Source organism: Chelonoidis abingdonii, chromosome 18 (genome assembly GCF_003597395.2).
Source record: "Chelonoidis abingdonii isolate Lonesome George chromosome 18, CheloAbing_2.0, whole genome shotgun sequence".
NCBI lineage: Eukaryota > Metazoa > Chordata > Testudines > Testudinidae > Chelonoidis > Chelonoidis abingdonii.
The window spans coordinates 8,923,663-8,940,517 of record NC_133786.1 but is presented as its reverse complement, the minus strand read 5'-3'; the positions used below and the strand labels follow the sequence as shown (position 1 = coordinate 8,940,517).

Sequence of the window (16,855 nt, the reverse complement as noted above, 5' to 3'; positions counted from 1 at the left end):
CCCTACATCCCTCTCTCCCCTCCTTCACCCCCACAACCCCTGCCTTCCTCCCCTCACTTCACTGCGTCTCTCTCCACCACTATGCCCCATTTTAGGCCTCTAGTCCTGCCTCCCAAGGCATCTCCCTTGTCATACCACATCAGGTTACCCTAGCAGCGGAAATGCAGGCTGTCGTTGGCACTAAACTCAGGATGACAACAACCTGGGCTCTGCAGAACAGCGTATATCTGGGCGAGAGGCAGAAAGGCCCCAGTAATGCCAGATGCTGGGCCTGGACAGCAGGGGATGGAACCCTCTTCTGTGCCTGATGATTGCCCTGTTCTGGTCATTCACTTTGATGCTGCTGGTGCTGTCCGCTGTCGGAAGACAGGGTACCGAGCTATATGGACCATCGGTCTGACCCACTATGGTCATTCTTAGGATCTAAGGGAAGGCTGCAGCCAGCAGGCTCTGTGCTTCCCTTTTCCTGTCGTGCTTCTGGGTCAGGCTTCATCTCGGAGACCCTGTTGCTAAAGGGCCTCAAGTGGTTCAAGGAGATGCCTTAGAGGGCATCACTTAGGTGAGGTAGGAAGAGAAACTTGCACCTCTCAGGTCAGCTCCCCTGAACAGGTGTCTGCATGGGAGTGGAGCGGGTAGCTGGAGAGAGGCATTAGACTGGCTAGAGTCCAGTGGATTTAGTACTGATGAAAGGAGACAATGAGCAGCGCTAGGCACCAGTGACCTTTGTTTTATCCTAAGGGAGGCTGGGGCAAGGCACGTGACCTGGCGCGCGCCGGCTGGCTCCGGCATGACCCCCGCACTCTATGATTGATGGTCCCGTGTCTGTCACGCAGCCTCCGTCTGAGCGCGCCCATTTGTATCCTTGTAGATCCTTATCTCTCTAATGTAGCGAGCTGGGCTTATCTCTTCCCGAGGCCCCTTCTCCACAGAAAGAAATCACCTTGGTTATTTATGTATTGCTGTCATCGGCTCGTCGAATCTATTTTCTTTCGCTCCCAATCATCTTTTATAGAGATCGCCGGGCGGATAGGCCGGGTCCATAATTACCCCAGGATTATGGGATCATTACAAAGAAGACTCACTTGCGAAGAGTCGGTGTCCCTCATCCGCTTCATCTCCCCACCCCCCAATCATAATTTTTTGTCTTCCCACTCCACCTTCCCCAAACCACGCTCTGTGAGTTTCCTTCTCAAGGGATGGTTTTGTCTTCCAAGCAAGGAGGGTTTTGCAGTCACTACTGTTATTTCCTGGCTTGAAAGGCTTGGTATTCCTGGTGTTAATGTCAGCAAGGGGTGATGGAGCTGTAGTTAAGGCAGTGAATCTTGTTTGTGGTTTTGCAACTAATATTTATATTCCAGCCTATGAAAACGATTGTGCGGTGAACTCTTATGCTTTGATCATTACTGGTTAAACTGGGGCAGGCTTGGTCAGCATTTGGGGATATGATATTATTTCAATAGACTCTTCTCCCAGGCTCTGGCAGACATTTGTCCCTACCCCACCAACCAGTTTCGCACAGCTGCTTTGAAAAGGTCCGTAGCTGAATTAGCAATCGGGGTCTGCAAGTCAGGAAGGGAAGTGCAGTGGCAAAGCTCTGTGCATGTGCTTGTGTTATGATTGGGATAGCAGGGGGTATTTCAGCTGGGTCGTGGGTGGCCCTGGCAGAGAGATGTGGAGAATCATAGAAGATTAAGGTTAGAAGAGACCTCAGGAGGGCATCTAGTCCAATCCCCTGCTCAAAGCAGGACCAACTAAATCATCCCAGCCAGGGCTTTGTCAAGCTAAGCCTTAAAAACCTCTAAGGATAGAGCTTCCACCACCACCCTAGGTAACCCATTCCAGTGCTTCACCATCCTCCTAGTGGAGAAGCTTTGTCTGGTTCTAACTTGGTGTCCATGAACTTTCAAATTCACTGTTCACAAATTAGACTGCATGTGAGGATTATTTTTTACCACCTAATGCTGTATTTATTCAGTGTATAGAGATGACTCCACATTTAGAGGCACCCTCTTAGGATGGATTAGAGGGAGCATTTCAACATCCAGCCTTCAGATCCTCGTTGTCTGAGCAAAGCAGCCGTCAGAACAGTGATTCTTGAAACATATGGCTCTCCTTGGCTCCAGTAGGTTGAGAAGAGCTTCTGCTGCCTGGTCTAGGCAGAGTGAACAGAACAACTGATGCATGTGATGCAAAGCAGCCTGGACATCATTGAGCAAATGGACAAGGAGTTGCTGTTGCTTCTAGATCAACGGAGAGGGATACTGGGGGAGAGGGAAGAAGCAGCTGCTCCATTTCACCTCTGCAGATAGAATGAGTGGGGAGGAGGAGAGAGGGAGCAGAGAGCCCCAAGCTAGTTGGGGTGTTACATCCCGATGTTGACTTGTAGTGTGAGCCCCAGGTAGCTGCACCAATAGGGGATGCCATTTGGTCAAGGTCACATGCTGCCATGAACTGCACTGTCGGGACATCACAGTCTGATTCTCTTGTGTCTGTCAGTGACCACGTCACCAGCCAAGATACTCTGCGACTCTGAGACCTGCTGGCTAGAATCCAGGATCTTTGTAGCAACACTGCAGCTCTTATAACCCAAAATGTATTTACCCTGTAAGCTCTTCAGGGCAGGGCCTGTCTACTTCTCTGTGTTTGTATAGCACCTTGCACAACGGGACCCTGAGTAATAAGAATAACCACACGAATATAGCAGCAACCTTTAGCTTCTACAAGGAGGGCTGGAGTACAATTGTGATAATTGTCACATAGTGGCTGGCATTTCCTGGTCTCTGACAATTTGTGACGATGATACTGTGCTACATTTTCATGATAGGAATGCTGCAGATAACTCGTGTCGCTGCTGCAATGAAATTCATCCTCCTCTCCTTGTTTGCAGAGTGACCTGAATAGATCCCCACACTGCCAGCCAAGAATAAGCGCTTATATTTGCCATCCTTTCCAGACATCCCAAATTAAACCTCTGAGCATCCCTGGGAGGCCGGGAAGTAGCACTATCCCCATTTTACAGATGGGGAGATTGAGGCACGGAGCGTGACTGGCCAACAGTTACATAATATCTGGATGGCAGAGCTGGGAATAGAACCCAGGAGACCTGACTCCCACTCCCATTTGTTCACCAAGAGACCATTTTTTAATAATAATTTAGTCCCCAGCCCCCAAAACAATGGAAATGGTGGGGTTTTTGATGGGAGAGAGACACCTGCCCCGTGCAACATTGGGAACCCAAGTGCAACTGCAGGGTGCTAATGGATGACCATGGGAAATGATACTGACCAGTTTAATATTCTGCCCCAATGGATTGAAATGCAAAACAGTGAGCAAACTGCATAAATGGCAACAAGTCAAGGAGCTCTTCGCGTGTATTTCAGGTGTAATAATCAGTGGCATTGTCAGTAAAACAGATTAGTATTAACTTACAATGTGGGATAGATTCTGCGCTGCAGCTCATGATGTGTGCGGCATGGACGGCGCAGCCCAGGGGGAAGGGGTTGACTTTGCCTCTGCACTGCTTTGGGAATATGTCCACTAGGATAAATTTGAGCAGCTCCTGGGTTGTAGCCTTCCCAGAGCTGCCTGTGGTCCATGCACTGGCCCAGAATAGCTGTAACCCTCAGTCTAACCCGAATGCAACCCCAGCCATGCCCCTGACGTGCTTACATTGGCTCTGGCACTGCTCCAACCCGGAGGAGTTGTTTTTTGGCCCCTTACAGCTTATTCAGCACCTTTATATGCTGCTGGAGCCAGAGCTGGAGGGGAATCGGTCCCAGGGTTCTTCTGTGGGCAATAATGTTTTAAAATGAGGGACCACCAGGATTTCACCTCTTTTACAGCTGCAGTGAGATGTGGCCCCTGGGGTCCTGTGAGTGTTACAGAGAGTCTGAATCTGAGTTAACCACCCTGTAACCCTCAGATTTACCCAGGGCCGGTGCAACCATTTAGGGGACCTACGCGGTCGCCTAGGGCACTGGGATTTGGGGGGCGCTATTTTCTTTGGCAGCGACCATGGCGGCTGGATCTTTGGCCGCCACTGTCGCTGCCGGCGTTTAGGCGGAGGGAGCTGGGGCAGAGGTGCCCGGGGAGGGCCACCTGCAGCAAGTAAGAGGTGGGGCAGCACGCTGGGGAACTCCCCGCCTCGGATCACCCCTACCCCACCTTCTCCCTGAGCACACCGTGGCTGCCTCAGTTTTCCCGCCTCCCAGGTTTGCGGCGCCAATCAGCTTAGACACTGCAAGCCTGAGAGGCAGGAGAAGTGAAGCATTCATGGCATGCTCAGGGTGCTCGTGCACAGAGCAGGGGTGAGCTGAGGCGGGGGGGGTGCCTTAGGGTGGAGGGTGGGAGGTGGGGAGCTGCCGCGGGGGGGAGCACCTCAGGGCGGAGGGGGGAGCTGCTGCGGGGTGGCGGATCCAGGGAGGCACAAGGTGGAAGTTTCGCCTAGGGCGTGAAACATCCTTGCACCGACCCTGGATTTACCCTCAGGGTAACCAATCAGGATCTGACCTGTAGGTTGCCATTCCGTCAGACTATCAGAGTTTACTCCCAGTGACCAACAGGCGTGGAAGTGGCAGGCTGGCAGGTTGATCTTTCCACTTGCGCCTTCTCCCTTGCAGGCCGGGGCTTTGTGAGCGAAGACGAGTACTTGGAGATCTCTGGGATCACCCGGGATCAGTCCGGGGAGTACGAGTGCAGTGCTGTCAATGACGTGGCGGCTCCAGACATCCGGAGAGTAAAAGTCACCGTGAACTGTAAGTAGGGCACGACTCAGCATGACACATTCCCTGACCCCGCCTCCTGGCTGCAGACAACACCAGGCTCAGGCTAGTCGTGGGGGCTTTTCACAGAGATCATTTTGGCTTTTACCCAGCCTGAACACCGGGGGCCATAATGTAGTCTGCTTACAGTTCCACAACGGCCTCTTCTATTCTGTTCTGTATATCGTGCCCCATCGCCATACTTTCGAAGGGTATGTCTACACTTCAAGCTGAAGGTGTAATTCCCAGCTCAGGGAGACATGCCCATACCAGCTCTGATCCAGCTAGCATGCTAGTAATAAAGTGTAGCCACAGCAGTCTGAATGGTGGGAGGGGCTAGCTGCTGGAGTATGATCCCATCCTAGGCACAAGACACATACTCAGTGTGGCTATCCTCTCCCACCACTCCCATCAACACGGCTGCACTCTATTTTTAGCATGCTAGCTGGATCAAAGCTAGTGCAGGTATGTCTCCTTCAGCTGGGAATTATGCCCCCGGCTCAGAGTGCTGACGTACCCTGACTGGGGACGGGTACTTCTGAAGTATGACTTTCCTTTCCCTGCCCGCCAGTTTTGGGATCCAAGGGCCTTGATTCTTCCCCACTTTGCAGGGGTGTAGAAGATGACGAAAGGCACAAGACGATGGGGATCCAAAGCTGAGATCCTAGTATTCCAGTGCCAGCTGGGGTTTGCGTGTGTGTTAGAACAGCTGAACTATAACCATAAACTCCTGAAAAAAAGTAAAGCAGATAACATCTACGTCAGCATCCCTTAAAGACTATTTATAGCTGGAACATAAATGGTAATACCTTTTTCCCGAGGAGCAATTCAGGGGGAAAAAAAATCTCTAGTGGCTCACCACACACAGAGCACTTTAAATATCCTTCCCTTTAGGAAGGAGCTTGCAGAGCTTTTATATCCACTAAATTGCTAGAAGAAAATCACATATATATACATTTCATTAAGCTTAAAGCATTTACAACTTAGGACAATTTGTTCTTTAGAAGCATGGTTAGGAATTTAGAGTCCAGATGATTTAAAGACTTCAGATGATGAGCCAAGGCAGAAAAGCTGGAGTGACATAGCTTGTTGGCATTTCAGGGGTGACTTGAATTCTTTTGCACCCCTGGGAAGCTTAAAAAAACCTGAGTATTTTAGGGATGAAGGGCTGCATCTGCTCTTCTGCTGCCTGGTGCTCTTTTCTTTTCAAGCACAGTTCCACTGTTATAATCCTCTTCACACCTGACACAAGGAGAAGTGGGTTTAGCAGAGATGGGTGAAACTGGAGCAGTCGGTCTATTCTTTGAGTATGCAAAACCAGGATTGGTTTGGCTAAAGGTTACGCTTTATAGCAACCCTTCTGGGTGCAGGGGAGGGGCAAGACTTTGCATACATTGTTCTGGCTTTGGCTCATCTCTCCAAACTAGTCTTTTTGTCTAGGTCCTACAGAGGGGTTGGCCTGTTTGTAAATTTCTCAACACAACAGAATGGGTTGAAAAGATACAAAGATACCTAGAAACCAGGGAACTTTCCCAATCAGATTAGAAGAACTTTAAAGTAAGCCCACTCCGGCTATGAGTCGGAGGAGTGCTTAAGGAAGGGTAGAGTCTTGTGCCTTCAAAGCACCTTATTTAGGGCACTCATCCAATCCGCATCCCAAAGTGGGATTAGGGACATCAGGGACAGCACCCTACAATGGAGCAGCTCTTCTCATTCTGCAGGCTCCTTGTTTCCACCCTGTGTATGTGGTATCTCCCTTATTAAACGTGTGTTTCCCACAGTCATGTGGTGTGGGGAGGACCAAAGGTTTAATGTGCACTAAATTGACACTTGGCATTCACCTTATTCATTTCTGAATGACCTAGTGGCTGAGTTGGCTACCCTGGTCCTGGATCTTTCTCTCTGTCCCCATGGGTAGCAGTGGTCCAAGTCTCATCTATGTTATGCTACCAATGTGCCCCAGTGTTAATCCAGCGAGGGTGGGAGAGCAGACTATGGTCTCCCTGGCCAGTTCCGCCTTTGGTTTCTTCACTGAGATTGCTCACCCAGGCTCCAGTGAGCGTTGGTCATGGTGGGGGAGGTCACTATGTGGCCCTCTGCCCTGATAGGACATCTCATTTCATGCTGGCCGACGAACAGCCCTTAGATACCGACCCTCTCGACTGTCCCATGTTGGCCAGATATTGGCCATTTTTCCGGGGAGGCGTGACCACCTTGTGTGGGGGGTGTGACCATGTTGTGTGTGGAGGGGTGACCACGTTGTCTGTGGAGGGGTGACAATGTTGTGTGTGGGGTGGTGACCATGTTGCTTGGGGAGTTTTGACCACGTTGTTTGTGGGGGGGGTGGCCACGCTGCACGGGGAGGGGTGACCACACTGTGTGTGGGAGGGTGACCACGTTGCACGGGGAGGGGTGACCATGTTGCGCGGGAAGGGGTGACCACATTGTGTGCGGGAGGTGGGGGTAACCGTGTTGCGCTGGGAACTGTCCCAGGCTCTTCTCTGTCTCTGCTCCCTTTTGCTGGATGGGCCTACTTGCTGCCAGCCACACCACCTCAGTTTTCTAAGATGTGCTAGCCTCGGTCCACCTTCCCCACCACCAGCTGGGCTCAGGGGAGGGCTGGTTCCTTTTGTCCCTGCTCCCACACGGCTTTTCCCTCTTGCTGCCAGCCCTTTTCCCACCCTGTCCCAGCACAATTTGAGGTTCTGTGTCCCCAGCCCACATGGGAAAGGAAGCCCCAGAGGTAAATGGGGGCGAGCACAGGCCAAAGCACGGGGCAGATGAGGGGTGGGAGGAGAGAAAGGAGATGGCTCGGAGTAGGGTGGGGCTGTGAAGGGAAGGAGAAAGATGCTGAGCAAAGCAATGTCAGCCAATTGTGTGTCCTTTATATGAAGGGTCAGTGCCTAACGCTGCCTCTCCTGGGGGGTGGATCTGTGTGCCCCTCCTCCCCGCCATCCAAGGAGGGCACAACCTGGACTGGGTTCCAACCTGCCTCATAACGACGCGGCTCCATATCCCTCATCTCTCCCCACGTCTCTCTGAGCCCAGCCTGTGCTCATGATCCAGAGCCTCTCACGGTTGCAGTATGGTATAATAATGTCCCTTTGCTCTGCAGACCCACCGTACATCTCCAACGCCAAGAACACTGGCGCCTCGGTGGGCCAGAAGGGAATCTTGCGCTGCGAGGCCTCTGCCGTCCCTGTCGCAGAATTTCAGTGGTTTAAAGAAGAAACCAGGTACCTAAATAGGCTGCCAGGGCCTGGCAGATTCCAGGCTGTGTTCTTGGCAAGGATGGGGAGTGCTGAATTCCCTGGGTCAGGATGGCCATCTGTCAGCATGGGAAGGAGAGAGAATTACACTTCATTTTAATATATCTATGGGGGCAGGGATGGATCTTGCTCCAGACATCTTTCTAAATAAAGGATCCTGTGGGAGGCACATCGGGATCTGCAGTTAAAACATCCAGGTCTCAAATCTCATATCAGGAGGAGCCTCTGACCTGAGGCTGTTTCAGAAGAGAGGGGAGGACAGTCCTAGTGCTAACCTGGTGTGAGCTGCTGGAATCCTAATGACTTGATGTGGAAGTCAGATAGAGACTCAGGGTATGTCTACTCGGGAACGGGATGTGGAATTTTTCGCTCAGGTAGACATACCCCTGCTAACTCCGATCAAGCTAGCACACAAAAAATAGCAGTGTTGCTACAGCTCAATGGAATGGTGTAACCACGCCAAAAACAGTCTCATCCGAAACCCAGGCTAAATACTCTGGTGCCCAGCCCATCCCATCACCCCGTGCTGCCCCACTGACACTGCTGTGTTTAGCAGGCTGGCTCGAGCTAGCTAGCATGGGTATGGCTACCTCAAATGGAAATTAAACCTCCTGCTCCAGTGGAGATGAACCCTCAGTGATGGCCTGGTCGGGGGGCCCTTTAGCTGGAAGAACCTTCTCAATAACCTGGCAGAAAATATCCTGGACCAGGGAACCTTCAGGAGGAGGGGGAGACTTTGGGGCAGTGGCATAGCTCCGCTAAAATGATGAGAGTCACTCTGCTTTAGACCAGCCGAGTTAGTCCAGTGCCCTGGTGACAGCCAGCTGGGAGGACCTGATCTGGGGACTGGTGGGGCTTTCCCTGCTAACCTAGATATAGCTGGTGGGACTGCATGGGGGTGGGAATTGATCGATCCTGTCATTGAGGGGACCAGCCCTTCGTCTTTCTCGCCCCACAGATTAGCCAATGGGCTGGATGGAGTGAGAATTGAGAACAAAGGTCGAATGTCCACACTGACCTTCTTCAATGTCTCGGAGAAGGATTATGGCAACTACACCTGCGTGGCCACTAACAAGCTGGGGAACACCAATGCCAGTATAATCCTGTACGGTAGGTATGAGGGGCGGAGCCTGTGCTTTGTGAGGAGACGCTTCCGGTACTGACAGGGGAGCTGGATAACCACCGAGCCTCGCAAAGGGTGGAATTCAGCTCCCTGCAAAGTGCCAGTCCAAGGCTGTGGGTGCCCTACTTTCAGGGCATAAGCGGTGTGGGCCTGTGTTGGGTCCTCTGGGGGAGAGTGACTCTGAATCTCACTACAGAGAGGTGTGAGGCAAAACAAGATAAGCAATGAACCCACCTTCCTGAGAAAGTGGAATCTGGCCGTTTAATTCAATGCTTCCTCCTCAAGTCCAAGCTGCAAATAAACGAGACCCTTATGCTTAGAAGAACCCGACTGTGCTTATTCACTAACGCACACAGATGTATACCGCTAGCAGCTGAGTACTAAAGAGAGCCATTTTCTCTTTCTATGAGCAAAATGTGATGTCACCTCACCAATGAGTGTGCTTCATTCCCTGGCCCCCACCTGCCCCAATGATATTTAATCTAAAGCCTCGTGTCTCCAAAGCACTGTACACATGAGTGAATCCTCCCAGCACCTCTCTGAAGTAGGCAAGCACTGTCATCTGCATTTTACAGCTAGGTAAACTGAGGTACACAGTGAGTACGGGTGAGTGAGTAGGAGTCAGTGGCTGAGCCAGGGTTGGGTAAGCCTGGCTCCCAGTCCCAGTCTCGTTCCACTAGACTACGCTGCCTTGGGAAACAAATCCGGTTCCCTCGCCTGGAAAGGGAAAGCAACCTCGTCCATACCTTTGTAGTGGTCTCAGTTCTGCACCTCACTAAACCATTTCCATCTTCACGTCTATGCCTCCAAAATGCCACCTCCATGGTCACCGTCCTCGCCAGCAGACCTGCTCAGCATTTTCTCGTGGCAAAGCAGTGAGCGGGGCCGGAGGTCAGAGACATTGCTCTGCCGGAGTCTTCTTTAAAACCGGGGTTGCATTCTGCAAAGTGATATAACATAGAGCAGAGGGGTCCAAGTTTATTGTCTCCTAGTCCCTCCCAGGTTGCAGGCTGTTGAGTTCACCTGCCAGTCTCACCTGGCATCTGAAAATCTAGCAGTGTTCTCTCCCTATGCCTCAGCCCCTGTCATTATGATCCCATGTACTTCGCTGATATTTGTGCTGATACCCCCGGCAGAAAAGTATATAGCTTCCTCTGTAGTAGACCCTCATCACTGCGGGCTTCTCTGCACATGGGATTATCCCAGAATAACTATTCTCAAATAACTCCACATGTGGACACACTTATTCTGAAATAAGATTGCCTTGTTCCTGTGTAGTTTAATCCATTTTCAAACTGGATTAAGCTAAACCAGAACAAAGCTTGCTTATTCTGAAATAAGAGCGTCCACACACGGTTATTCAGGAATAGCTACTGTGCTTTAAATTCACAACCTCCCTTAATCCAAATTGTCTTTCAAGTGTAGACAAGTAAATGTGAGGCAGAATGTATGGAGAGAGAGATGCTGTCATTTTTTCCGATGGTAACCACACTTCCTGCCTGTTCTGTGTAACCATGTCAGCGGCATGCGCATGATCATCAGTGTGTACTCACCTTTCTAATGATCATTCTTTGATCAACTGTCTGAAAACATGAATTATATATTTTCTCCCCCTCCCCTTTCTGTTCTCTCCCTGTCTGTCTCCATTGTCCTCTGTTTTAGAAATAAGTGAACCTACAGCACGGGCAGGTTGATACAGCATGTTCCTCCCTTCATTTGCTTGCAACACCCAGACGCCTTTGTCACGTAGGCTTGTTACGAATGATGACTGACTCCTAGATCAGCCCAAGTGGGCAAGCATGCACAGATTTAAGGGCAGCGATGTGTTCTAAGGAAGGATGGAAGGAAGGAACTGACCGGGCACAGATTTTTCTTCTAAGCAGGAAGGAGCCAGTTCGTATAAATACACATTAGTCACAGCTGCCTTGGTCCCATCTTTGCAGAAGTCAATCTGGCAAAGTGTATTCCAGTTTTACAGACCCATGCACGGCTTTGCAGTGCTGGTATTTTGCAGGGTTGGGCTGCCGTGATAGAATGAGCCTCTAGTTGTTTTGAATAAAGCAGGGCAAACTCAGTTATACAAATGTAACAGGGGACATGACATTCCTTCGGATAATCAAAGGATTTGGACAAATGACTATCAGTCAGTGCCAGGGATCTGCAGAGTTCCTGAGCTCCAGCAGGGAGAGGCTGCAGTGTTTATTTGATGGGCTTATGCTTTGAGGACTTCACTGCACATGGTCAGTTTCAGATCTATGAGTGGGTGCAAATCCATTGATATCAGTAATGTTACACTGTTTATACCAGGTCAGATGCTTATTTGCTTTGTACATTTAAACAACTAAAAACTCTCAGGGCACTTACACAGCAGAATCAATCTGAGGGCACAACTGCCACAAGATGGTTGAGGATTTTGCCTTAAAGGTGACCCACAAAGGAAAGCAAAGATTGGATGTGTGCCCTTTTTTGATTTCTTTATGATATATTTAAAAGGTGGTTGGGGTGTGGGGACATGGGAAGAAGTATGCGCTTGCTTCATTTCACCCTTAGAAAGTGAGGTCTTGTTTACACTGTGGCTACCAGAGAAATTGGAGGATTTGGACATCACCAACACTGAGGAATTGAAACCTGATTAATTATTATTATTATTATTATTATTAATAATAAACTTATTGAAGGCAAATGTCCCACAAACAGCAGAAAAGTTCTCTTTGTTAATTATTCACTCTTTCATTGCCAAAGGCTGACAAAGCTTGGCAAACTTTTCTCTGAGACCCCAGCAAGTCTTTCACTGAAAGCAGAGATGTCCAGACTTGATGTTTCTGCTACTTCTAATAGCTTAAAACAAACAATCAAGGGAGCATATGCTTGATGAATTAAATAAATGTATAAGGTTGCCTTTGTACATCATAAAGACATAACAAGATGCAGCATCCTAATGTGTATGTTTCCCCCCTTCAGGACACCGTTACAGGGACACTGTCAGTTTGCGAGAAGCCCAAACTTTTAATTTGGGGTGGACTGAATCTTTACAGAATCTATGCTGAACAGAAATACTCCCATTATGGCCTCGTTTCAGTTCCAATGCAAGCAGCTTTATGGATTTAGTGGGGGGTGGGGGAGATTTGTAAGGTAAAACTTGCACCACTGAAGTGCTACGTGAGCAGACGAAAGTGAAGCTAATGCAAAGTCTCCTTGCTAGGTATAAAAGAGTCTGGTTTCATTTTCAAACAAAGCTGCTAGAATGGAAATAAACTATAAACGTCTTTGTTTTATGTACTCAAAGGGAGTGATTCTAAACAATTCTGTATGTTATTAAAGTATATGAATTTTAATCAGACAATGTCTAGATACGGTTCCATTATCATTTCTCATTAACTGAGTGTTTCTTTTGGATTCGATTTTACCTTGGCTGTCGGCCTTAACTCAACTATTTCAGTACTGCACAGTACCTTCCCTCCTGCAGTTCTCCTTCACTTTTGCCTCCTGACATAGGACTTGGGTCCAGGTTGCGGTGCACTAGTCAACAGCGTCCAGGCTTCAGTTGCTGTGCACTAGTCAACAGCGTCCGGGCTTCAGCGCAGCATTCCCGGCATGGGAATGATGTTCTACAGGGAGAAGATAAAATACTGTGGAAGATGGGCTGCATGGCAGTGCTTTGTAAAGACATACTACTTCAGAGCAACAGGTGCCAGCAGTTACAATGAGAGACAGAACATGAACATTCTCTGCTAGTTTTGGACATGGGGTGGTGGTCGCATGTTTGAGGTTACAAGTCAAATAAAGGCAATGTCATCTCTTTGTCCTTCATGGATATATATCTATTTCATAGAGCTGAAAGGGGGCCTGAAAGATCATTGAGTCCAGCCCCCTGCCTTCATTAGCAGGATCAAGTACTGATTTTGCTCCCAATCCCGAAGTGGCCCTCTCAAGGATTGAGCTCACAACCCTGCATTTAGGAAACCAATGCTCAAACCCCTGAGTTATCTCTCTCGTCTATATAAAAGACACTCCACAGCAGGGCCGGATTTAGGCCAATTCAACCAATTCCCCTGAATTGGGCCCTACCCGTAAGAGGGCCCCGTGCCCAAGCCCCAGTACAGCATACCGTCAAGAGCCTGACTTCCCCAGGGGGGCAATTTAAAGGGTCTGGAGCCCCAGGCCTTTTAAATTGCCACCAGAGCCCCACTGCTGGAGCCCTGGGGTAGGGCTGCGGGGCTCTGGGGGATATTTAAAAAGTCTGGAGCTCCCGTTGCTTCTACTGCCCCAGCCCTTCAAATAGCCACCGGAGCCCCACTGCTTCCCCAGGGCTCCCATGGCTATTTAAAGGGCCGGGGTGGTAGAAGCAGGGGAGCCCTGGGCCCTTTAAATAGCCCCCGAACCCTGGGCTGCTGCTGCTACCCTGGTGGGGGAGGGAGGAGGAGGGGGCACTCACTGTACAGGGTGGGCTGTACCCCCTGTACCTGCACCCCCTGCCTGCAGCCACCCCTGCTGCACCCACCCCACACACCCCTACCTGGCCCACACCAGTCCCTGCCTGCAGCCAACCCGTTGCAGCAGCCCCACACCACCTGCCCTGCACCAGCCCCTGTCTCCAGCCAGCCCCACACCCCCGCCTTATCTCCAGCCAGCCCCGCGCACCCTCCCTGCAGCCAGCCCATCTCCAGCCAGCCCCTGCCACACCCCTTGCCCTGCCCGCACCAGCCCTGCACCCCATGCCCACACCAGCACTGCACCCCCTGCCCTATCTCTAGCCATCCCCTGCCACACACCCCTGCCTGAAGCCAGCCAGTCCTGCACGCCTTTGTCTCCAGCCCTGCCAACCCATGCTGCACCCGCCTGCGGCCCTGCCTGAAGCCAGCCATCCCACCTCACACACCGCTGTCTCCAGCCAGCCCCACACCCCTTGACCTGCCTGCAGCCAGACCCTACCTCCAGTCAGCCCCTGCCGTGCCTCCAGACAGCCCCATGTCCACTGGTGCTCTGCAGTTCCCAGGGTAGCAACCTTGCAGGGAGCCACATATGTGCACACCCTAGGTGACCTGACAGCAAGTGTGAAAAATCGGGACAGGGTAATAGGATCCTATATAAGAAAAAGACCCAAAAATTGGGACTGTCCCTATAAAATCAGGACATCTGATCACCCTAGCACACCCCTAGGGAGTGGTGGGGACTCACACATGTAAAACAGAGCTCATTTCTAGTTCAGGCCGGGCTTTTAAAAAAGGACTTTAGGTAGAGTTAACAGATAGCCATATTTTCCCGGACACGTCAGGCTTTTTGGTCCTTAAATCGCCATCTGGGAGGAAAATACGGACGTATGGTAACACTATTGGTAAAAAAAATACATACCGTGGCACATCCTTTAAATCAGAACTTTTTATAGGGACCTGGTTCCCAAGAAATTAAAGGCTTTTTTTTTTTAACATTTTTTTTTTTTTAAGTCATGCCTGCTGGGGCCCCGCTGAAAATGTTTGAATTGGGCCCTGCACTGCCTAAAGCCAGCCCTGCCCCACAGTGAAGTGTGAACGGACGGGTCTCCTTGCACACAGAGCAGTAGTGGGGGCACATTGGGCAGAGGGGTACAAATAAGGGTGTGGAAGGGGAATAGTCAGCCCACACATGGGGAGGGCATGGATGGAGGCAGGATCAGAGGTGTGGTCTGAGGATGACATGGGGACACCAGGATGTTTCAAGGGTGTGTTCCGAGTGTACACGGGCTTGGCAGAAGCCTGTATCAAGGCTGATGTGAGCACACAAGGGTGTCAGGGATATGGTGGGGGCATGTTTCAAGGCTGCCTAGAGCCTATGGAACCATGTCAGGGCCATGGCGGGAGGGTTTCCTCAAGGCTATGGGGGGGGGGGGGGCGTGTATCACGGCTGCTTCAACCCTACAGAGGTGTAGTGGGCAAGTGTCAGGGGTGTGTTACGGCAATGGCTGGAACCTATGCAGACATGACAGGGGCATGGTGAGAGTGTGCCGGGTTGTGTCAGTGGCTTAGCCAGGATGTCTACAGCCTATGGGGGCATCATAGGGGGTGTGTCTTTTGATGATGCAGCTAATCTATGGGGGTGTTGTGGGGATGTGTCAGGGTTGTGGTTCGATTATGCCTTTAGCTGGGGGGGGGAGTGTTGGGGGCGTGGCAGGGTTGTGGTTAATTATGCCTTTAGCCTGGGGGCGTGTCAGGGGCTTGGCGGGGGCGTGTCAGGGTTGTGCTTTGATTACGCCTTTAGCCTGGGGGGTGTATTGGGGGGACTTGGCAGGGTCGTGAAGGGTTCTGGTTCAATTATGCATTTAACCTGGGAGTGGACGTGGCAGGGGCATGACAGGGGTGTGCTAGGGACGTCATGGGGGCATAGCAGGGTTGTGGTTCGATTATGCCTTTAGCCTGGGGGGGGGGGCGCATCGGGGGCGTGTCAGGGTTGTGGCTAGATTATGCTTTTAGCCTGGGGGCGAGGCGGGGGCGTGTCAGCGTTGTAGTTTGATTGCCTGTAGCCATGTCAGGGTTGAAGTTCAATGATGCTTTTAGCCTGGGAGTGTGGTGGGGAGGCATGTCAGGGGTTTGGCAAGGGTGTGTCAGTGTTGTCATTTGATTATGCCTTTAGCCTGGGGGCATGTTGGGGGCAAGTCACAGGCTTGGCAGGGGCATATCAGGGTTGCGCTTTGATTATGCCTTTAGCCTGGGGTATGTGTGTGAGGGTTGTGGGTCGATTATGCTGTTAGCCTGCAGGCATGTCAAGACTATGGCGGGGGTGTGTCAGGGTTGTGGTTTGATTAAGCCTTTAGCCTGGGGGGGTGTTGGAGGCTTGGTGGGGGCATGTCAGGGTTGTGGTTCGATTGTGCCTTTAGCCTAGGGGCATGTCAGGAGCATGGTGGGAGCGTGGCAGTGTTGTGGTTCAATTATGCCTTTAGCCTGGGGGCATGGCTGGGGCGTGTCAGGGGCTTGGCTGAGTCATGTCAGGGTTGTAGTTCAATTATCTCTTTAGCCTGGGTGCGTCAGGGGCTTGTTAGGGTTGTGGTTCGATTATGCCTTTAGAATGGGGGCATGTCAGTGGCATGTCAGGATTGTGGTTCAATCATGCCTTTAGCTCAGGAGTGTGTCTGGGACTTGGTGGGGTCGTGTCAGGGTTGTGGTTCAATTATGCTGTAGCGGGGTGGACACCTGCTCCTGCCCTGAAGGGTTTGAAATCAGCCCTGAAAGAGGGCTGCATTGGTAAAAGCAGCCCTGGAGAGGGCTGCAGGTCTAAAAGCTGGGCTGATTGGGGAAGTGGCTGCAGCTGGGCCACACCCCGATCAGGCCACAAAAGGCTGGAAGCCAGAAGCTCAGCAGTCTCTTTCTGCATTCAGAGAGAGAAGGGCCTGGCTGCAGGGAGCTGGACATAGGGTACCTGAGTGGACCAGGGCTGGGAAAAGGCAGAGGAGCTGGGGAGCTCCAGCTTGGAAAATCCCAGGCTGTGGCCTAGCACAAGGCCAACAGGTACTGGGGGTTGCAGAGGACAGCCCAAGGATAGGCCAAGGCAGCAGGTCCAAACCCAACCTTGCCAGTGATGAGTAGGCTGAGACTGCAGTCTGCCCCAGGGAGCGGGGGCTAGACAATAACTGGCAGTAGCCATATCCTGAGGCAAGGTGGGGATAGTGGTTGGGGGTTCCCCAGGGAGAGGAGATCCTAAGACTGAGGGGTGACTGCTAGGGGACAGTCCCC

At 51.2% G+C, this 16,855-nt stretch overlaps 1 protein-coding gene across 3 annotated transcripts in view; it reads left to right on the top strand.

Annotated features, from left to right (window-relative positions):
• LOC116837739 (opioid-binding protein/cell adhesion molecule homolog) overlaps positions 1-16,855 on the top strand; it is a 703,728-nt gene that overhangs the window by 661,615 nt on the left and 25,258 nt on the right. For all 3 annotated transcript variants that reach the window (XM_032802392.2, XM_032802391.2, XM_075073596.1), the window contains 3 exons: positions 4,620-4,754; positions 7,876-7,996; positions 8,988-9,139. In XM_032802392.2, the coding sequence (XP_032658283.1) occupies positions 4,620-4,754; positions 7,876-7,996; positions 8,988-9,139 (408 nt within the window). The remainder of the gene's footprint in view (positions 1-4,619; positions 4,755-7,875; positions 7,997-8,987; positions 9,140-16,855) is intronic.